This window comes from Chaetodon trifascialis, chromosome 20 (genome assembly GCF_039877785.1).
Source record: "Chaetodon trifascialis isolate fChaTrf1 chromosome 20, fChaTrf1.hap1, whole genome shotgun sequence".
Classification (NCBI taxonomy): Eukaryota; Metazoa; Chordata; class Actinopteri; order Chaetodontiformes; family Chaetodontidae; genus Chaetodon; species Chaetodon trifascialis.
Genome location: NC_092075.1, coordinates 8,873,240 through 8,895,879, shown reverse-complemented (window position 1 = coordinate 8,895,879; position 22,640 = coordinate 8,873,240). Strand labels below are relative to the sequence as shown.

Sequence of the window (22,640 nt, the reverse complement as noted above, 5' to 3'; positions counted from 1 at the left end):
TGCGTGCATGTCCACGTGCATATGTGAGCGTGCCTGTGGTGCATCGGTGCATGCATCCATGAAATCTCTCTTGTGCATGAATTCCTAGGTGTCATGGTGTCACCTCACACTTACATTGGCTGCCTGAGGGGGCTGCAGTTAGGCAGGCCGTCTTTGCTGAAGGCACTCAGGTCACAGCGACACCAGTTATCAATGACATCGCCCTTTCCAGCACACCAGTATGAGCTCATTGTGGCGCTCTTGAAGGCCTGTAAAGGGTAACAGGTGAGAGAAATGCAATTATCTCTTGGAACATGCGCTTCCTGTCCATCTATGCTTACCCCACCCCCATCTCAGCCCACCTTTTCCACCAGGGTCCTCCACATCCCAGAACACACACAGGCACACATCCTTGTACTTCTATCCATATGATGACTCTCATTGGACTATATTAATTTTCTTTTTCCTGTCCACTAAAATTAACCATCAACACTAGCATATCAACCTCAGCCTTAACTTAATAGCCCTTTGATGAAGTGAGGACTGGCCAAAATGTCCTCACTTTGCACAAATGTCCTCTCTCTGAAGGTCTAGAACTCACAATGGGTTCTCACAAAGACAGAAGTACAGGTACACATGCACACACCCACACACAGAGTGACCTTTTCATACTCACCGTTCCCAATTACCGGAAGGCAGGAACATCTCACTAACATCGACAAGCTTACTCTGCGATATCATAGATGCACTGTGACTTTTATGATGGAGGTGTGAAGGCTGTGACACTCCCCACCTCCTCCATTCTAAGCGTATGTTTGTGTGTGCGCGTGTGTGTTTCTTTCGTTGGTGCTGTCGGTCGGTCTGTGAAGGGGGATGGTGGGGGGGATGCTAGGAGATGACATCATCTCCTAACATCTCCTTGTGCTGCTTCATTAACGGGCGAAAGAAAAATCAAAGGCAGAAGCTCAGTCATCCTCTAAAAGGCAGCAAAATGCCAATATAACCGTCAGAGCAATAAAGTATAATGTCAGGGCTTTCCCTAAAGCCACAGGCATGATAGAGAGTGAGTTCAACGGAGTTCGCAAGCACTCTGGCTCCCCCTGTCACACTATGGATCAATGGAGCACTCCGTTATTTATGTGCTCTAACTGGTTGGCAGTGCTGCCTCATGCAGACAACTTTGGAGATGTACTTGATCATGGTCACAAAAATAGGACACTGGAACCATGCGGAAACATTATCACTGGGTACCAGGCATCCAACAAAAAGCAAAGAGAAGCCACTCCTTTGTTCCAATGCACCATGACATTCACTTATCCGAAAGCAAAGGAACTGATGAGACCACACACATCTTTAAGACAACTGCACACGTGCAGCTGCACACATGGGCACATGCAAACATGCACGCACAAACACACACTCCAATTAAAGATTGATTTCCACAGTTGGTTGTTTCATTTCATTGGAGAAATGCCAGGGAAGATTTCTGCAGTGTGTTGATTAGTGAAAGTGACATTTGAGATGACTTTGGGCATAGTCCTGACCAGAGAGACGGACGGCTTGGCCAAAAAAAGAGTCAGGGTATGCACTCTGAAGCTGATGTTAGCATTTCCACAACACTGCATTGTTAGCTGTAAAGGAGGCTCAACAGTCTTTCATGGGAACTGACTTCTTCCAATACCACTTGCCTTCACTCAGGGCAAAGGATCTTGAGAGTGAAAGTGGGCTAAATGAGCAGCAGAGTAACAAAAAGTTAAAAAAAAAAAAAAAAAAAAAAAAAAAAGGGAGAATGAGGCTGAAGAGATCAATGGGCATAGGGCAATAAAAAATCAACAAGATGAACAAGGAAACAAAGTTGTGAAGAAAGGAGGGCCCCAAGTCTCAAAGCATTGCCCACCTGACTGTGGGGCAGGATCAGGATCCTTCAGCAGTCAAGGCTTTCCCATTATTTAACCTCCAACACAAGGCCCTCTAAATGAGCATGCTGAATGAGCAGTTATTATAGGGGGTAGAAAACACTGTAATCCATGGCCATATAATAACCCCCTGGAAAACCAAAAAGGGGAAAAAGGTAATTACATTTCTCCCCCCTTGCCTGAACCCATGTGGCTAACTGCTGCCAGAAAACAACAGCAGCAGGGGTCTTGCCACCTCATGCCAATGGGAAGCAGGCCACAGACAAAGGCAACAAGAAAAACCTGGACTCAAGGTCTATGCACGCACACAGACTAGACAAATATGAGAAATGAGAAATGACCTCCGCTGCTAGGGGCAAAAGAAAGAAAGACCACAGGACCGCCATGCGTTTACCACCACCAAATTCCTAGAAAAACCCCATATGGGTCTGTGCGCTTGATTGCATGGCTGCACATGTGAAAAATAGACAAAGCGATTACCGCCGTGTTTATGTTTGAAGAGTAATGCAAGCCAGTCTCCACTGGGTAAACAGGGAATCTAATTGTGGTTTAGAGAATGAGGTGGGGGTTGGGTGGGGGGCACAGGAGGTAAAACAGAGATGAGGATTTAGAGAAATGCAAGAAAAAGTGATCGTTCGCTAATACATGTAAAGCGATAATATGTCAAGTGTGTGGCGGTGAAGACAGCAATATGTCTTGTTGGTGAATGTAAAAAAAGGCTTGGGTCAGTAAGGAAAATCCTTCAGTGAGATGAACAGGCACACTAAAAGGCCCAGGAGAGAGTACTTATGTGTTCAATGCAGTTACTAGATAAGTATGGTGGAGGACACCCTATACTGTATTGATTAACCACAGATCATGCATTTCCCAGAACGCTATAGATCCATACATATTCTGTGTTGGCCACATGAGGGTGAGAAACAAACCTTGTCCATTATGCTTCATAATAGAAAAGCAAGTGTTTTGACAAAGACGGTCCTTTCTGAGCGTTGACTGTAACAGTGTAAGACAGTTTTTGTGCAGTCATGACAGATTTGCTTTCAGGAACTGGTGATGCCCTTATGGTTACAATAACACATGGTTCTACCGTTTCACAAATGTGCCACAATTCATCTCTATTGACCTTTATTGATACTGAACAAATAGAGCTGAAATGTAATCACCCCCAGAAGAACAGAAGACAAGATCCGCGAAAAGCAAGGCCACTGAGCATCAGCAACAACTCCAACCACAAATTCCAAGCCTTGACATCATTCAGACCCTGCAGACTCCATGGCACCAAAATACTATTTGGACCTTTCACTTTCGTAGAAGCCTGTCGTGACTTACAAGAAGGCAAGGGAGGCCATTGTGACCTCTTTAATGTATTAATCTGTTTGTCTAGTCTAAGCCGACCATATTACTGTCCGTCTTCAGAGGCTAATACACGAAAACACTGGCCAGCTGGCCCACAGTATTGATTTATAAGATGATCACCAGTGGTGGTAAAGACTCTAAGTCAGCACACACAGGACACCATCAATAGTGACCTAAGTGTGTGCATCTGTGTGTGGGTGTGTATGTGTGTGTGCGCACACACTCGAATGCATTTATGTATCCTTTCCAATCATTCAGGGATAATGGTGTTAACAAAGGAACCAATGGGCTGGTTCTAGGAACCTTGTCAGAAGTACTACTTCCAGGAAATTGGACACTGGGGGCAGCTGGAGGGTTGGTTCACCCAGAGGTTGATGGGGGATTGCCATGTCACTGGAGAACCCTCAAAGAGCAGGTATTGGTTTTTAGGTGTGCCAACTCAATCTGACGATGCTCGAAGCTAATACGACCTTTCCAGCAAAGCAAATTGACTTATTTGTTAGTCTGCTCGCTTATTTTGTGTTACACAACAAGAAAGCCAGCAATAAAAAAAAAAGCCAGCAGAGAAGGGATATAAAAGAAAGCGAAAATAAATAAAATTTGAGAAAACTTGAAAATTTCAGTGGAAACTAACGAGAGGACTGCTGGACATTACCCTCTATATGATTCATGGAATAATTATGGATGTAGCCTTAGAACATTCATCGTTAGAGGGCGGTGAGGTCTTTCTTTGTGGTTTAGTTTCAGTGTGGTCAATTTGAATGTTCAGCTGTTTTGTCTGAGGCATAAAGGACAAGTCTGTACTACAGCTGATGCAGTTAATGCTTTATGGACCAAATGCTGACCAGAACATACACTCATTTGCCAGTTTAATACAGTCTAATACAGCAGCCCTGCAATAAAGCCTACCTTCAAGTTATAATGTTCAAAAGTGTTACACTGGCATGTTACACTGGCACTTGTTTCTATCATTTTGTCCACTCCAATTATAGCAATGATGGTAGATTAAATAACAGAAACACCTTTATGTATGATGTAATACAGTTCATCAGCAATTAGTCATAATCAACACCTGAATCAGCACCTCAAGGTTGGATTTACTGCATTGGTTTCAGCTAGGTGCGCCGAATAAACTGGTAACTGAATGTAGCACTGGCCATAGAGGGCTTATAGGAATCTGTTTAATGTTCTATAGGAGCGTGCGCTCTCCTTGGTACTGAAGTGTTGTTCCTGGGATTAGAGCTTGATTTTTTTTGTGTGTGTGTGCAATAGATTATGAGAGCTGCTGGACTGAGCTGTGTGGCAGACTATTGCTGGAGTTAGCAGCAACGTTCAGGGTATGTTGCATTTTGAATTTCTGTTGAATTGCGCTCGGGATCACAGGTAAGTTCAGTCCTCTAATAACTGCATATTGGTTAAGAAGGTCCCCTAAAAGAGGGCTCCACCCACCCATTGCAAACATACCTGTCCTGCTCTTGTGTGCAATGCTTCTACCTCTTAAATTTTGGTGCAAATATGTTGTTACTCTTTTGCTTCTGTGCCCCCTCCTGCCCCCAATGAAAATGCTTGTGACAGGCCCCCACGAGGGGCTGCAGTAGTGTGTCATGGTGAGCGCATGACAGCGGCCACTCCGCAAGATATAGAGCATTCTGACCCATTAGACTCACAACCAATTTGTTCAAAAGGTTTGCCATAATTCAGTCACAGCAACAGGACCTAGGATCACTGGCAAGCTCCACAGGCGTTAGCTTATTTATTTATCCACTGAGGTATTTTTCTCTGGCACTGAAACAGGGGAGTATCTGTGTGCGTGTGTGTATTTGCGTGCACACTCCAGGCCTGTAAGCAAGACCACCTTAGTCGAGTCCAAGCCAATTCCAAGACTGGTTCCAGTCGAATTCTAGTCAAGACCAGGTTTAAAGCGAGCCAAGCCCGACAACAGAGCAACTCGAGAATACCAAGACAAAGGGGGAGTAAACCTCAAACCTTTCCTTTCACATGCAAAACAAAATCATTACGTTTCTGACAGTGGAATTAAGACAATGTACATGCAAATGATGAATGTATAAGGAGGTTTAGAGGCAATTATCTACATGGGTTTCTGCAGGTGGAAATCCGTTTGTATTGCTAGGTGGAGAATGAACCAGACAAAAATATTTAATTGAAAATATACGTGTTAGTTTAAAGAGACAATCTTACGTCTCCACTTTAGGACAGAAATAGAATAAAGCTGAATATTATTTTACTTTACTTTATTAATTTAAGTCTATTTGGGGTGAAACATTACACTGGAAAATTTACACAGCAGGTCCCCTTTACAAAACCCACACACCTCACTGTAAGCAGTTTTTGTTGGAATGTCTTTCTCCCTATAGCAACAATTGGACAGTGGAAGCAACTATAGAAAGTACGGAAATCTTCAAATCTGGACACTTTAAGACTACCAGCATGGATAGATTAGTGAGACAATATGTTTTCTCTATTTGGGTACACCAAATAGAGAAAACATGTTTTGGGAAATTCTCAGGTAACTATCAAATCCTGACCGGGGGATCAGTCTTCCAGGTATTATTTTCCCCAAATCCTTAACTAGTCACTGGTGATGTCAGTCCTGGGCACATTTACAAAGAAATACTTTATTCCCCCATTCCCCTCCTTCACAGAGCCACACAGAGCAAGCTAAGAAGAAGGGAGATACACCAGTGTACTATTTCTGCCATTTAATTCTGTTGGTTTTCAGTGCTGGTAGGGGTCTTTTCAAAGAAGGGGGTAATTTTACTTCACAACAAAATCCCCCTCAGGCTTAATAATGAGGAGATTTATGTGAAAGGGACATGACATGTGCTGTCAAACAGTCGGGCTGGCAGGGAGAGGCCACTGAAAGATGCAGGTAGCCCAAAAAGGAGGGAGGACGGGAGTCACAGAGAGAGTGACAGGTCTATGTAAATATGATAGTGGGCATAGACAGACACATGCATACAAATATGTATGCACATATACATATGACCTCAGTCCACCTAATCATAAGTGGGACGACTACGCCTCTATTCTGATTGCTTCCTCTCTTTTTTTTAAGAAACTCATCTCTGAGAAAGCCACTGCAACATGGCATCTGTCTTTCCCGATAGCCCGGTCCAAGTAGAAAGATCTCAAGCTAAAGCATGTGTGAGAAAGACACACACACAAAGACATAGAGAGAGAACGAGCAGTTGTGCGTGTGTGGAGGGGCAGCTTGTCGTGTCGCTCGTCTCTAATGCAATATACGTATACGCCTTTCAGACTAGCAGCAGTGGCTGCGGCCAGGAGAGGGGGAGACGGTGAGGAAAAAGAGGAGCGGAGTGATGGACTCCCCTCCCTCCCAAGAGGTCGATGACATCAATAAGAAGCTAATAATCCTGCCTCAAGCTACCTCAGAAGGGCTTGCCAGAGCGATCCACTGCAGTCTACCCCTTCTCCTCCTCCTCATACATCTCACTCTCTACATCCCCAGAAGACCATGGGTTGGGTAGGGGGAGAGAGAAGGATGGATAGCGAGGTGTTTGGAAGAGAGGGAAAAGAGACATTTTGCTCTTCCTCACGTTTAGCTATCGATGAGGCCCACTAGGGATCGTCTGCTATTGATTGTGCCTTCTTTTCTTCAGGGCTGTGGTGCTTGTTATGGGCGGCACGTACAGGGGTCTTTGTTGTGCGTGTGTGTGAGTTTGTGAGTGCATATATATTTATGTGTGTGTGCGTTTGTCTTTTTGCCTCTGGTATTGTTGTCGCCTGCAGTAATTTCAGAAGGTAAGGTAATTAGATGCTTGATTGGGGGGAGCGTGAACCAGTCTGCTCCCTATGGCGTGTGCATGTGTGTGTGTTGTGTGTGAGTCACCTGCAAACAGCTCTGCGTTGGTTTACAGACGCAAAGAGAAGACACGTACCGGATATTAGGTAGCAAGACAATGTCAAGATGAAGTCCAAACAGAGCAAAAAGGGTAAACTAAATGTCAAGTGAAGCCAGAGCCCCCTCCTAAATTACCTTATGGAATAGAAATCTGATATGATTAACTTTCACTGCACAAAGACTCCAAGACTTTTCATACAGGATGAATCATAAACACAACATGCAGCCATTAAGATGATATTACATTCAGCTGTGTGTGCTTGTTCAGTCAGACACACACACACACACACACACACACACATACATCTCATACATATACACATCGACTTTCCCACAAGAGGAGAAAACCATGATGTCATCTTTTTTATGCCCTCTGTGTTACAGTGCTCATTTTCAGTGGTCAAAGTTAACCAACTAATGCCACCTAGAGGTAATTTGATGCAACTACATCAGTTGAACACTTCAGAGGACAATGGGATAACGCCACCACCACATGATATGAGATTGTATGTAAGTAAAATATACTGAATAATAGACAAATGGATCTTACGCTTTCAGAACCGATTGCACATGGGCAGCACTGTTAATTTTCCTCCCATTTACAACAACCTGTTTGTAATTGTGGTACAATTACGTGCGGACTTTTATGCAAAATTCCAAACAATAAATTGGCTAACAGTAAAACAGTAAGTTTGTATTCATGTGAATTAATGATTCACGAAATGCCAGAGTTTAAAGGCAATCCAGGCTTCAACCATATCATCAGTGGCATTTTGCACATTTACATTCCCCTCATTCAAAAATACTTCAATAAATCTAAAATAAAAGTCCATCCTTGTATTTTTTTGTTTTGTTTGTTTTTTTCTTCCAACTCCATTGGGTATGGTGATGCATCACATCAACTGAGTTCATTCTCTTAGTCATTCTCTGGTTTTACAGTCACTTTCCCAGCCTCCCTTCCACACACACATGCACACAAACACAGACGCACACACACTTCCTACCCCCATGCTGCTTTCTCACCTCTTTGGTGACGTTGTCTTGGACCAGGCTGTAGAGGGGCACCACACGGCTGACTTCCAGCAGCACAGGGATGGGGGAAGGCTGCTCTCCGCTCCTGCTGTTACCGGTGCGGCCTCTCCCTGACACTCCCCCCATCACGGCCTGGTGATGGCACAGGTGGCAGCCAGATGGACAGCTGCCCTTCTCCTCGCAGCGGATCTCGACACCATTTACCATGTCGTCAGTCAACAGCTGGCTCTTCTGCAGTGCCGACAGGTAGCTGATGAAGGGGACCGACTTCAGCTCACGCCGCCCACCTCCGCCAACCCCCTGGTCTGTTGCCTCTGGAGGGGTAGGCAGGAGAGGAAGGGGAGGTATGGGTAATAGGTGGGAGGGGAGGTAAACAAAGTTAACAACAATAAATATTTGCATTCATTTTAGGAAGAGAGAAAAAACGTCTCTCTCACTTCCATATGTGGTCTGTCCTAATTGTAAAAACAACCCCTTCTTGCTAAATCTCTCATCTTTATGAAACAATATATTAACCATCACTTGGAGAAGCAAAGCACATTCACAGTCACTCACTTGCACAGAGCATCCACATCTGGATTTACTTTTACTTGCTGCCAAGGAAAAGAAGAAAAAACAACAACTAACCCCGTACTGTCATCAGCTCTCTTAGACAAAGGATGAATGGGAGGGAGGAGGGGTGTCACTGGCTTCTTATCCTGAGCGTCAATTAGCACTATTTGATGTTCTCACTGGAGTTGGGGGGATTCTTTCTCATCATTTCCTCTTTCGGTGAGAAAACAACACACCACGCAGAAAGAGGAGGCAGCGATGCCGGGGAGGAGTGGTGACAGGAGAGAATGCTACTTGGGTGTTTCACCTGGAGGACACATCAGGGCCACATGTTACAGTGGAGCAGATCTGCCATCTGTGCTGATGGGGTACATGTGCTTTTTGTGTCTATTTGCTTTACAGGGACGGAGGACACATACGTGAAGTTTCCAAATGAGCAATAAAGGATCCTTTCTAGTGACTAAAAAGTGTATCCAAGTTGGAATAACCGGCTTATGAAGTAACACATGATGCATCATCAATCAGCGCTACAAAATGTGGAAAAACCATATGCTTAAACACTGAATATGTGTTACACTTACATGTTGGTTGCCAGAATACTGACCTACACCCTATGTAGTGATACATTTATTTTGTCCAAATGAAAAGAAAAAAAAAACACCTTAGTGCTAGCTAACAGGCTAGACTAAACCAGCTGTTGCAACAAATCACTGCCATAAAAAAAGCTAAATGTTGAAATGCTACAGACGTTTTTTGAGGGATTACTTGGTTCATGAGTATATTTCCAATTCAAAAAAAGTTGGAATGCTGTGGAAAATATAAATACAACAGCATGTGATGATTTGTTAATCCTTTTTGACTCAATTGAAAGCAGTAGAGAGACAATGTAGTTCACATTTTACCTCATCAACCAACAAATTTTTGGAAATATCTGCTTATTCTGAATTTGATGCCACCAACACTTTTCAAAGAAGTTGGGACAGGAGCAACAGAAGACTGGGAAAGTTGTGGAAAGCTTGAAAATCCACCTGGCTGGAACATTCAACAGGTAAACAGGTTCATTGGTAACAGGTGATAGTATCATGATTTGGTATGAAAGGGACATCCTCAAAAGGATATGACTACATGGCCTCAGGCACACTTAGTAACACTGTTGCTGGTAAACACAGTCTGTTTGCAGATGATTGCATTCCATTTTTATTTACGTTTTACACAGAGTCCTAACTTTTAGTGAATCAGGGTTGTAAAATATATTGATATCAGCTTTAAAAATGACTGAAACTTCCAAATTCCCAGCAAAAACACTGAGGACATGACCCTGGTGTCCTCAGCTGTAGCTATGAACCCGCTGTGTGTGTCTGTGTGCAAGAGAGAACTGAGTCTGTACATACTTCTCTTCACTGTATGTATGTCTTTGTGGTTTACTCCCTGTGTACATCTGTTAGACGCTGGCAAGCAGTTGAAAGGGTGGGCGGTAACTTCATGTGCAACAGTATGTAAACAGGCTCAAGGGGTGGCCCAAGAGCCCAATTATATGCATTTCTTGAGGCAGTACAGATGGAGAAAAGAGCTCCTGAAATGAGCTCTCACATTAAATCCCAGCAGCTCAGGTTGGCTGTGGGTAACTGGTCGTATTCCCTCTCACCCCATTTACCTCATTTCACCCCAGCATACAGTTGTTTACATCTTTGTACACAAATGCATTTTATGATCGATTTGGCACTGATGTGAAGAAAATAAAACACAGTCAAGGTAATGTGGTTGTCAGAGCTAGCTGACGTTAATAGTTCACAGGCAGTGGTGGAAAGTAACTATGCACATTTATCCAAGTGCTGCACTCCAAGTAAGATTTTCAGTATTTCCATTTTCTGCAACTTTATACTACTACTCCATTACAATTCAGAAGCAAATATTGAGGATTTTTTTACTCCACTGCATTTATTTGATAACTTTACTTATGAGTTACTTTCCAGATTCAGGTTACAAAACATGATTAACAAATAAATTGTGACATTATTATATAAATAAGACTTTATCCTCGGGGGAAATATATAGAAATATCTCAAAAACAGACCCACATTTTTCATCTGCAACACTTTTGGTACTTTAAGGATATATTGATGCTGATTTTAAATGCATGACTTTTACTTGTGGGCTGCACGGTGGCGCAGCAGGTAGTGCGCATGCCTCACAGCAAGAAGGTTGCCGGTTTGATCCCCGGGTCAGGCAGGGCCTTTCTGTGTGAAGTTTGCATGTTCTTCCCGTGCATGCGTGGGTTCTCTCCGGGTACTCCGGCTTCCTCCCACAGACCAAAAACATGCTCATTAGGTTAACTGATGACTCTAAATTGTCCGTGAGTGTGAGTGTGAATGTTTGTCTGTCTTTGCATGTGGCCCTGCAATCGGCTGGCGACCGGTTCAGGGTGTACCCCGCCTCTCGCCCATTGTAGCTGGGATAGGCTCCAGCCCCCCGCAACCCCGAAAGGGATAGGCAGTATAGATAATGGATGGATGGATGGACTTTTACTCGTAACATAGTATTACTGCACTGTGGTATTGCTACTTCTACATCTACTTTCCCCTATTCTTTGTTTACTTTGAAGTATTAAAACGTCTTCAGCTGTCTGTACTGTAAATGTTGCTTTGAGACTGGTAGCAAACAAATATAACATATAATTTCCATCTGGGATCACTAAAGTATTTTGTCTGAGTGTCTGTTTATTTGTGTTTGTGCAATGTACAGTGTAAGAGACGTCTGACCAACGGCGACACCCTTCACAAGGACAGATTAAAGTGGACTACGTGTATTTTGGTGCAGTTAAAGGAGTGGCCCGTCATTTTGCCTTTTTATAAACTATGACATCTGTTTGCTGTGTGGAATGAATGTGACACTTATGCAACACTTGCCTGTCATCAAACAGAGCAAGGAGATAAATGGAGAGCATTTTCTAGCCATTGATCTTACACTGCCATTGTTAATTAAAATGTCTTTGTAGACTGGTTGCAGTATAATTACTCATCAGGGACACTTCACCCCTCTGGCCAGGGCTATGTTGCCCAGGCAACAACAGCAAAGGTGTCAGATACCTTCCATAGCAGTTTCACAGATGCTGGTTGATATACTGTTGGCAATGTTGTTTTTGTTTTATTAAAACAGCTACATGTAGCACAGACCTCTGATTTTAACTGACTCTTGTTATTTACAGTACCTGATAATTCCTAATAATTTTACAGTCATTTAAAATATTGGTACAGCAGGAAAACATATGCTAATAAAATGCACATCTGTGTATGAGCTGTACCTCCTACTTTGCTATATAAAATATTTGAAGATGCAGTGGCTCTACTGCCTAAATACATTATTCATCTTTTTTATTATCTATGTTAAATGAGAATCTAAACTGATATTCCACAGTTCTCCACTTTTTGTTTTAAAAGTGCTTCATTCTTTTTTGGAAGGACCTAATTCTCATATTCTGTCTTCCTCATTCTGTGTGCACAGGCGTTGCATGGCCATCTTCTAAGACTTAGTCTGACATCTAGTGGTGTCTTTCTATACTTACTGTCTTACGTGTCACCACATCTGGATGTTTATAACATATAATAACAGCCAGTGAGCAGTACTTCAGGTTCTTTCTGTGAGACTTATTTTCTCAGTTATAGGTATGTTTGCTTGTTAATTCAAGTTAAGTCGTCTTACATATTTACTCTTTAAAGGCCAGATGACTACAATAACATACAATAATATTTGGTATTTATTACTGAACTAAAAAGAAAAACTGTTGCTAGTTATAGTATATTTAATTAGTGTTGAACAAATTGCATTCTTGCAGGAAGAAGTATTTAGAGTGGTGCAGTACACTGAAATCAATATAATGCACTTTGCCTTACAAACTCTTTTGCCCCCTGTTCTGTGTATGAGATATAAGAACAAGGCAAATGAAAGAGTAAAATACTTTAATCTTGAGGCATTCCCCTCATGCTGGAAGTGACATATCAATAAATCCCTACGAACTGTATTAGGACCATGAATGTATATCACCAGGACCCCTGTGTGCCCTTGTAGAAGGCAACACAGCAGCCAATCAGAAGAGTCGTCAGAGCTGTGCGTAATGCGTAACGCCCCGGCTCTGCGTGCGTGACGTCGTCAACACTGCAGTCTCTTGACTAGCAGCTGCAGTAGCCGAAACACAGCACGCCCATCACAACCTCTGTACTTCCAACCAGCTAATACTGAGGATAAGGTAATGCTACAAGGCAGAAATGTCAGAAGAGCAACATTACGATGAGACGCTTACATTATCTTTTAGTGCACGTTCATCAGAAGCGGCCCCGTGATAATGATGAATATCATTGTCGCGTTGTCACTACGCTGCGTTAACGTTTGTTGTTTTGTCGAGAGGCCTCCGATTTACTTGTCTAAAATGAGGGAATTCGCAGTGTAAATCGTTTGTCAGTGTCGTCTGCAAGGTCAGTCTGTTTTAAAGCATAAAAAAACACCACGGTGCCTTCAGTGAGATATAACCTTGTTAGCTTTCATATCACTCAGCCTGTCATCATTGCGTACGAACATTAACTTCAACGTGTGCCAATGAGCTCACTCATAAATAACAATACACCAATTAGCTAGCTTACCTGTCATTGCCTTGTTATGGTAGCTCTTTGCTAGCATGGGGATGTAGTCAGCTGTAACTAATGTTAGTGTTGCATTCTGTTAACCAGTAGTTGTTGTCAGTGAATGTGTCCTTGTCAGCTTGTCGCCCAGTCAGTGATGTTCGCCTCATGTTTACGTGAGTTACACTGCGACAACGAGCCACTCTGAAACCGAGAAGAGCTAGCTTGCTGTGCTGGTTATAGCTGGCCACATACTTGTTTATTTGCCTTATACGTAAGCTGCAAACGAGCTCACTAACATTGGGTCTGTGGCTGTGTTTAGCACTGCATAATTTATTGTCACACAGTCACAGTGCATCAGATGAGGGTCAGACTATGAGATGAGAATTTGAGAATCGATTTTCTGTTGCTACAAAACACTACTGAATCCAATGTAATACGCAACGTAGCTGTGAGGCATCGCAGCTTTAATCTGTTGCTCACAGAGTTATCTCCTCACTGGAGTTAATGATATTGTGTTTTGCTCTCTTTCATACAGAGTACAGAATGGTAAAATGTTACAATGCCATTTCTGTTTTTTGCACTCAAGGAAAGGACCATAATGGCGGTGGCATCTTCCTCCCTGGACCCAGATCTAATGAGAGAGGTTCTTGAATGCCCCATCTGCCTGGAGACCTACAACCAGGAACAAATGAGACCCAAACTCCTGCAGTGTGGTCACACAGTGTGCCGGCAGTGTCTAGAGAAGCTATTGGCTAATACTATCAATGGTGTGCGCTGCCCCTTCTGTAGCAAGGTCTCCCGTATGAGCAGTATCTCCCAGCTGGCCGATAATCTCACTGTGCTCAAGATTTTAGATTGTACTACATCCTGCAGTGCTGCTGCTGCTGCCCTAATGTGCAAATCCTGCTGCAACCGCCTACCACGACAGTACTGCCATGATTGTGCCACAGTCCTCTGTGAGCTCTGTAAAGGAGACGGCCACCTGCATCAAGGCCATTCAGTCCAGCCGATTAGGGTGGCTGCTGAACAGCGTCGCAAAGAACTGGGTGGCAAGCTGACTGCTCTGCGTGATGTTATGGGGGAAATTCAGAAGAAAAAGACAGCTATTGAAAACATTAACAAGTCATTGAGACTAAAATACCAGGCAGTGCAGCAGGACTATGCTAAAGCTGAGCTGCGTCTTCAAGAGGAGCTCAGGCGGTCCCGAAGGACATTTACAGCTTCCATGGCAGAAGTGGAGAAGCTAAATGGGCAGGTCCTGGAGGAGCAGACATATCTCCTCAACATTGCAGAGGTAAAAGTGGTGTCACGCTGTGATTACCTGACAATGCTAGTGAGGCAGAGCGATATCGCTTTGCTAAAGGATGATGGCGGAGGTCGTGAAGATGATGACGAAGAGCTGGATCTGAGGAGCAGCTTGCCCACCATGTTTCAGCTGCAAGAGCCAGAACTGGTCAGAACAGAGCACTCTAAACCTGTCGAAGTGGGCCAAGTGACCACAAATACTTATACTGTCAATACAGATGATGAGGAGTTGGAGATTGCAATTGAGGGTGATGTAGATGGTGTAGCTGGGGCAGTAGGGGCTACGGGTGGTGCAGCAGGGGTCCCAGTGGATCTTTACCGAGACATTGACATGGTTGCAGCTGTAGAGGAGGCAGTATGTGGTTCACCTGGCAGCTTTAAGTCAAAGTCCATGGATGCAGGTGGGGGATCACCTGGAGGAGCTGCTGCAAGTGTAGGGCCCCCAGCCTGCCAGTTTGTGAAGAAGATGGGCTGCAAGGGAACTCTACCCGGCATGTTCAATTTACCAGTCAGCATCTGTGTAACACCACACGGTGAGGTCCTGGTGGCTGACCGTGGCAACTACCGCATCCAGATATTTAATCGCAAAGGTTTCCAGCGTGAAATCCGCCGCAATGCCAGTAGCATTGACAACTTTGTCCTGAGCTTCCTTGGAGCTGACCTGCCTAACCTCATCCCCTTGTCCATTGCTGTCACTCCTCAAGGCCTGATAGGGGTCACTGACAACTACGATAACTCAGTTAAAGTCTACACTATGGATGGACAGTGTGTGGCCTGCCATAAGAACCAGCTGATTAAACCCTGGGGTATTACTGCCATGCCATCAGGTCAGTTCGTGGTGTCAGATGTGGAAGGTGGCAAGCTGTGGTGTCTAGCAGTGGACCGCAATGTCGGTGTGGTCAGCTACAACCGATTGTGCTCTGCTGTGCGGCCAAAGTTTGTGACTTGTGATGCAGCTGGAACGGTCTATTTCACCCAGGGGCTGGCCCTGAACTTTGAGAAGCGCCATAATGAGCCCCACCTGGAGGGTGGCTTCTCTATTGGCTCAGTGGATAGCGATGGCCAGCTAGGCAAGCAGCTCAGCCATTTCTTCTCAGAGACAGAGGACTTCCGCTGTATCACTGGCATGTGTGTGGACGCCAATGGGGACTTGCTGGTAACGGACAGTGGCAGAAAAGAAATCCTCCAGTTTCCCAAAGAGGGTGGATTCAAAATTCTAATCCAGGAAGGGTTGACCTGCCCTGTAGGAGTGGCCACCACCCAGAAAGGACAACTGCTAGTGCTGGATTGTTGGGACCACTGTGTCAAAGTCTACACTTACATCCAGAGGAGACACTCCTCCACGTCCTAGAGGAACAATCCAGTTCACCTGAGAGGTTTAGTAGTTGTGTGTTGGTAGGTGTTTGTGGAAGTTTGGTAAAGGCAGAAACACACTGTTATCTGTCACTTTAGTTTGGCTGCAGTCCAAACAATTCTCACTCCAGCTTTCATTGGGTTATTTCAGTTTTTCCCAATTGTATACACACAATAAATGGAACTATGCACACAATTCTGAAAACTTGAAGCTCATGTATCAACAACATGACTCCATACTGCTAAGCTCTAAGCACAATCTCATTGTTTTCATTGAAATTTTAATTCTAAATCACATTTTTGCAAAAGCCTAAGCACAGATCGCATCATTTAACGCACTTTGTTCACCTGGAAGACACACACTGGCATTCAAAATGCCACGCCATAATTATCCGCTGGTCTCACTCACATGTTCAGACAACACTCAATCGTGTGTCAGAGCATACAACCCCAGTTCCAGAAAAAGTTGGGATGCTGTGTGAAACGAAAATGAAATAGAATGTGATAATTTGCTAATTCTTTGTGACATGTACTCAGTTATAAAACAGTACAAAGGCAATATATTTAATGCTTTACCTCATCAACTTCATTGATTTTTGTAAATATCTGCTTATTCTGAATTTGATGCAGCGATACGTTTCAAACAAAAGACTGGGGAAGATGTGGAATGCTCCAAAAACACCTGTTTGGAACATTCCACACGTAATCAGGATGGAGCGAGGTTCACCACTTTGTGAGCAGATGATTGTATAAAGGATATTACTACATGGGCTCGGGAACATTTGATAAAACCGTTGTCCATGTTCTGTTACTATCCCAACTTTTTTGGAATCGTGGTTGTAAAAAAAAAGGCCTCAGGTGACCTCGACTGTGCTGAGGAAAAAAAGGAGCAAGAGAACAGAGAGCAAGAGGAGGAGGAGGTCGATCATGTACTCAGTCACAGCTCAACAAGTTGGGCAGTGGGGCCAGTTGAATTTGGAGCGCTTCACAATAGCCTCAGTTATCCAGCAATTAAGAGATGAGAACAGGCACACAACTGTCCTCAGTAATTACAGTAATATAACTTTTCACAGAATAGACAGATGAACAGATCTACCTGTTTGATTCAAAGCTTGTGTTTGTTCAGGACGTGATCTATCCTAACAGTTTTAAATGATTTGCACCAGAGTTTAACTGACGCTCTGTAAGAGATACTCGTGTGATAGCTGTGCATGTGTTGTTTCAGTGGAAAGAATCAGTTTTGAGAAGAGAGAACATGGATTTGGGTGCAGTGCTTCATTTTGCTGGAGAAGTTTTTGACAAGATGTTTAACTTTAATCAGTTTTGTGTTTAGAGTTTTGAGAAATTGAGCGATGGTTTCAGGGAGCGTGTTTAAACAATTGGGAAAAACTGGAAATGAATGTTCTAGTCGGTTTGGTTCAGTTTTAAGCACACTGGATTTTATTTTAATACCTCAAATTAAAAATCAGCTACTTGAGCTGCCTCTCACCTGATTATCATAATGGATTGCAGCACTAAAACAGACTCGCAACATCGCAACACTTTTACGTCTGAGAATACTGACGCAGTGTGTCACATTAAAATAAGTGAAAGAAGCCATTGATGTTAAAGCTAATGCGGGCACAAAGTCCAGATGATTTTCCCTCCTCTGTTATTGACTGCTTTATCCACCCCCCACCCCGACTATGTGTGATGCATGGCTTTCACTGATTTGGCTCAGCTTTGCGGACTTAAAATGGGAGGAAGAAGAGGCGAAAATGAACATGTATTTACATACGAAATAAAGCATACCGAGGCTTTTGGCCTGTGAAGCACTTTATTATTGACACGACACTGTTTCCTAGTGTTAGGTTTTAGTAGCACAGACTAACATTGATGTTGCTGAATGCATCTGGCAGCTTTAAAGTTTACTGTGCAGTTAGCTCCTGATAAAACAGTAACCAGGAATCAGCATTCATGGAATTGCATTCAGTAACATTCAGGGAGCATTAAGTGTAGAATATTAAATTACCTACAGGAAAGAGAGCAGTTGTGATATGTCATTTGCTGGAGTTTTATGGGTTTACATCTTTTCTGTAGGCTTATAATACTAATAAAGAAGACACCCTCATTTGTTAAATGTATTTTGTCAAAGCTTCTGTGAGGGTCACTCAGTTAATGCAATCAGAATAAAGTTTAATGAGGTGTAATTTGTAGATTATTATTATTATTATTATTATTAATTATTTTCCAGTACTTATTAATACTGCCTGCCTAACTAGCCTGTGTACATCAAACACAACCTGAGTACCCTGTTCTGAAATCTTCAAGCAGCGTCTACTGTCTGATCCACAAACCTGCTTCTCTCTGTATGCTCTTTCGTTCAACCTTCTCCTTGTGACTTGTCAGCCACAGCCTCACTTGTGTCACTAGGGGGCAGGTTGAGGTAACCATCGGCGAGATAAAATTCACCTGCTCCAGATCCCTTTCTGGCCGTTGTGCTCAGTCATACAGTTTCAGGCTTCTCTATCGCCTTCTGCCTGCTTTTTGCCCAGCCTGCAGCATTTAGCATTAGCTTTGATGACACTGTAGCTCCGAGTTTTAGTCCATTGTCTCAAACAGAAGTGGGTCCATTATGAAGAGTAGCACTTCTAAGGCCCCAGATGACCTTTGTAACTTGGAAGGCCCTTCCCACATCACACAGTCATCTATAAATTACTTTTAGTTGCTATGCCAATATAGCTAATACTAAATAGCTCCAGCACCCAGACTGCATTAAGCAGGAGGCTACAGCAGAGATCTACACCTTGAATAATGTTTACAAATTTGACGTTGATTCCAGAGAACTTGTTCCATGCCATCATTTCCTTACACCTGGCTTGTGGCAGCACAGTATTTGTGGGGATCAGTGGCAGGAGTGTTCAGACTAACACTGCTTGGATAATGATGTGTGAAAACTCCAGCATCACACACACCAAACCTGCCGTTGTCACACTCGCATTTTGCGTCCTTGTTGCTATGTCTCCCTCAGGTTTTTATTCAGCACTGGACAACTTGCAGCCTGAGTTCTCTGGTGTTGGTAGATATGGTAAAGACAACAGCCATATACAGTGTTTTGCTAGTTGGTGCTAGTGTTAGTCAACATTAAATGAATCTATATCCGCATGTATTTATTATTTTCTTATGTAGAGCTGTTGAATTTTTGAGTCTGTATGAAGCATTAGATAATGCTTTCAGGTAAAATAACAATAAAAGACACCTTTAATCAAAATATTTAGTGGCCTAAATATGGGGGATCAAGTTAATCATTGACAACCGCCCATCGATATTGTATGTAACATACTGTGTGTCTATAAAGTCGTAAATAGCAAATATGCCTGCTCTGAGGCCATATGTATCTTCCAGTCCAGGTTTGCTCATAAGAGCATATCACATACTGACTCAGTTTGAGCCTTAAAAGAAATAATTTCACAAAGCTGACCTTAACTCTGCACCTGGAGCCCTATTAAACAGCTACATACAGTTACACGTCTGAGAACCGAGCTGTATCATAAACAGTGTGTTTTTAATATTTCTGCATAAGCAAAGCGTTAAGAGAAAAAGTCATAGAAATTGTGCTTTTTTTTTAATTTTACACAATGTTTTTGTTTCATTGTTAGGTCATGTCATATCTCAACACTCAACTCATAGGTTTTAATCCAAGCTGCATGTCAACCTTGCCATCAGAACTGTTTCCTTCTCTCAGTGCTTACACTTTATTCAAGTGGTCACTAGAATTAGTCATTACTACAGATTATTCAAACTTTAACAGTGACAGAAAAAAGCATAAAATGCTAGAAAAATCAAGTGTCCTTGTGTCAGTGTACTGAACATCAGAGTGTCTCACATCACCTGAATATGTTTTATTATGTGTCATTGCAAACAAGTTATTTCCCTTCATACTTCTTCAGAGTTTATTCGTTTGCACCGTTGGATCGTAATACTGCAGTATGTTAATGAACCAAACTCCCATGTGTTTAAAGTGTTTTGTCCTTTACAGGCTGTGAATTTTCCAATGTGTTGAACACATTTCAGACATCTCTGTGTAGTCAAATTCATGTTTGTATTGTTGATAATCTGAGTGCAATAAACATTTATGAAACAAACTCAGTCGCAGCGTTTCTTTATACCTTTCAACATTTCTGTTTGCTTTTATCAAATGTGCTTATTTATACAGTTTTCACTTTCCCATGTGGCCCCTACCTAGTAAAAGCTAACCACCTCTATCATCATAAGTGGCTGGCTGTAGCATCCTAACATTGCATCCTCACATTTTGATTTATGCAGTAGGTATGCAGTAATGAAGGCTTTTGAAACCTATGATGAGTGTTATTTTCAAAAGCAGGAAGCTTACTTTATAGCCTTATCATGTCTTGGAAGTATTCAGATCCTTCAGTAAAGGTAGAAAAATGAAAGTTACAGATTCCCGTATTCAATATCTCAGAAAATCAAAAACAGGAGTACTCAGTCAGATGGCCCCTGCCATTATAGATGTATCATTAACATGACAGTAATGTCTGTTGAGACCGGCCTAATTTTAACTATTTGGGTTGCTGGGTAGTTTATAACTGTACATTTTTTTAAAGATGATCATATGTTTTGCATGTACTGTAAAGATAAAGTTGTGAAATGTAGCGTTATAAAAACTACCAATGTACTCATTTACTTACTACTTTCTGTCAAGTTTTGTGCACTTTATTTCACAACTTCCCTTCCTGGTGTCCCTTCCCTTCTTTCAAGCCTGGATAGGCACAATGTGTCACGGAGAATGCACTAATATGCATGTTTTCATCCCAGTCACACGCTCGATCAGGTGATTTTATTGACACATTTCAGACCAGATGAACGCTGTAGTCTTGCTGAAATGAAATCTGAAACCTGTCCCTGCTATAAAGCACGTGGCATTGAAACAGATTCGTTATGTAAGGGGGTATGGGTGTGGGACACGTGCCCTCCTTGACTCGAAGTATGTAATAGTATTTAAGCTTGCCTGATTAATTAATTTCCCATTTAACTCAGTTTTTGTAACCCCCAGCCCCCCCTTTTTCTCCCTCCCTTGTCTCTCATTTGAATACAGGAGCCTATGGGGTCCCCTGGTTCCATCCCATCTCCATTCTGGCAGCTCACACTGGTCCATCGTCACACTCCATCCATCCATCCATCCATCCATCCATCCATCCATCCATCCATCCATCCATCCATCCATCCATCCATCCATCCATGACACAGATTTCTCCCTTTATCCCTCACCCCTCATCCATTCATCCCTCTTTCCCCTCATCCCTTATTCCCTTCATCCATCAACCCTCATCCCTCCTTTCCCTCATCCCTTGACCCTCATCCCTCATCACCTATGCTCTCCTCATCCATAATATGCATTAAACCATCACAGATCTGTATCTTATCACTGTGGTCTTTGCTAGTGAAACACTCTTTTAATGGAACAATGCTGTAAGATGCATTTGGGATGCTGAAAACTCAATTCAGGCAACCTATTCTGCCTTTTAACCAGGCAGTGAATTAAGGAAGGATGGAGTCTTTAAACATAACCCAGTTTAGTTAATACTCAAAGTATACCCCCCATTAAATTACAGTAAATCTTTCTCAGCTTCTGTTCACTGCGTATTGTGATAGGCTGCTTTGATTTGGAAAAGGTTTTTGTCCTACTTACAATAGACAGTAGCCCCATCAGCCCTAAATTTACCACTATTTTACCCTTTTTCAAAACATGGCCTACTCTCCTCCACAGACTTATTAAATTTTAAAATGATACGTTACATAAATCTCTCTGCCTTTGACAGATTTCCCCCTAAAAAAAAATCAATGTGTGAGGATGGCATCTCCATTCACCTCTCCAGAATTCATTACTTTTTTGCCTTCCTTCGATCCTCCCTTCCTCCCTTCCTTCCTTCCTGTCTGTCTGTCTGTCAGTCAGCATGCTCACCTTTCTGATACTGCAGCCAGAGCTGCTGCTGGGCCTTCTTGCTGGGAAAGTAGATGCTGCAGCTGAGCTCGGAGCCATACAGGGCCTCAGACACGTAGTGGCTGCCGTATTGCTGGAGAAAAGCCAGCAGCTCCTCACGTGTGCTCTCTGCCGACAGCGTCTTCAGCACCTTAGAAAAGCCTAGCAGGTCAGGAAGGAGATGGAAGAATGGTGATTTTGTGTGCAGAAGGATGAGTTGGATATTAAGATTTGGCTTACATGTGTACTTAGAATGTGGAATTAATGTCAAAACAAGGGCACAGACAGATGCATAAATAAGTAAAAGTACAGTAAAAGCAACTTAATACTTCCTTGGGCACTGATTAGAGTTAAACTGATGTGTGTAGTGCTTTGTGATGTTAAGAAATCAGGTCAGATTCTTCGGACACTGACCTGTAGATAAGGTGATGGAGCTGAGTTTGACTTTGTACAGATTGCTGCGCACTCTCCACTGCTGAACCATAGGATAGCCCACCGCCTCGCTGAACTGGGCGTCCCCTGAGGGCAACAAAATCAAGGGAATGAGGATACAAATTAAGAAAGATATACCAAACACAACAAATCTAACAATTTAAAAGAAATTACTAAACTCAGACCCGTAAAGAGCAGCTGAAATTCCAAAATAAACAAATACATCAATAAAATCC

The 22,640-nt window shown here is 42.9% G+C and overlaps 2 protein-coding genes across 3 annotated transcripts in view; one reads left to right on the top strand and one right to left on the bottom strand.

The window, feature by feature from the left end:
- LOC139349209 (astrotactin-2-like) overlaps nucleotides 1-22,640 on the bottom strand; it is a 262,594-nt gene that overhangs the window by 40,601 nt on the left and 199,353 nt on the right. The window contains exons 15-18 of the mRNA XM_070989796.1: nucleotides 22,387-22,491; nucleotides 21,955-22,134; nucleotides 8,158-8,480; nucleotides 115-248 (exon numbers count right to left, since the gene is read on the bottom strand). Coding sequence (XP_070845897.1) covers nucleotides 115-248; nucleotides 8,158-8,480; nucleotides 21,955-22,134; nucleotides 22,387-22,491 — 742 coding nt within the window. The remainder of the gene's footprint in view (nucleotides 1-114; nucleotides 249-8,157; nucleotides 8,481-21,954; nucleotides 22,135-22,386; nucleotides 22,492-22,640) is intronic.
- Nucleotides 12,879-18,105, top strand: trim32 (tripartite motif containing 32). Of its 2 annotated transcripts, none has more exons than XM_070989797.1 (2): nucleotides 12,879-12,961; nucleotides 13,921-18,105. In XM_070989797.1, exon 2 carries the CDS (start codon nucleotides 13,933-13,935, stop codon nucleotides 15,988-15,990), a length of 2,058 nt encoding a protein of 685 aa, XP_070845898.1. In that variant the 5' UTR covers nucleotides 12,879-12,961; nucleotides 13,921-13,932; the 3' UTR covers nucleotides 15,991-18,105. The 2 variants fall into 2 exon arrangements, with proteins under 2 accessions (XP_070845898.1, XP_070845899.1); XM_070989798.1 differs by lacking the exon at nucleotides 12,879-12,961 and adding an exon at nucleotides 13,028-13,187.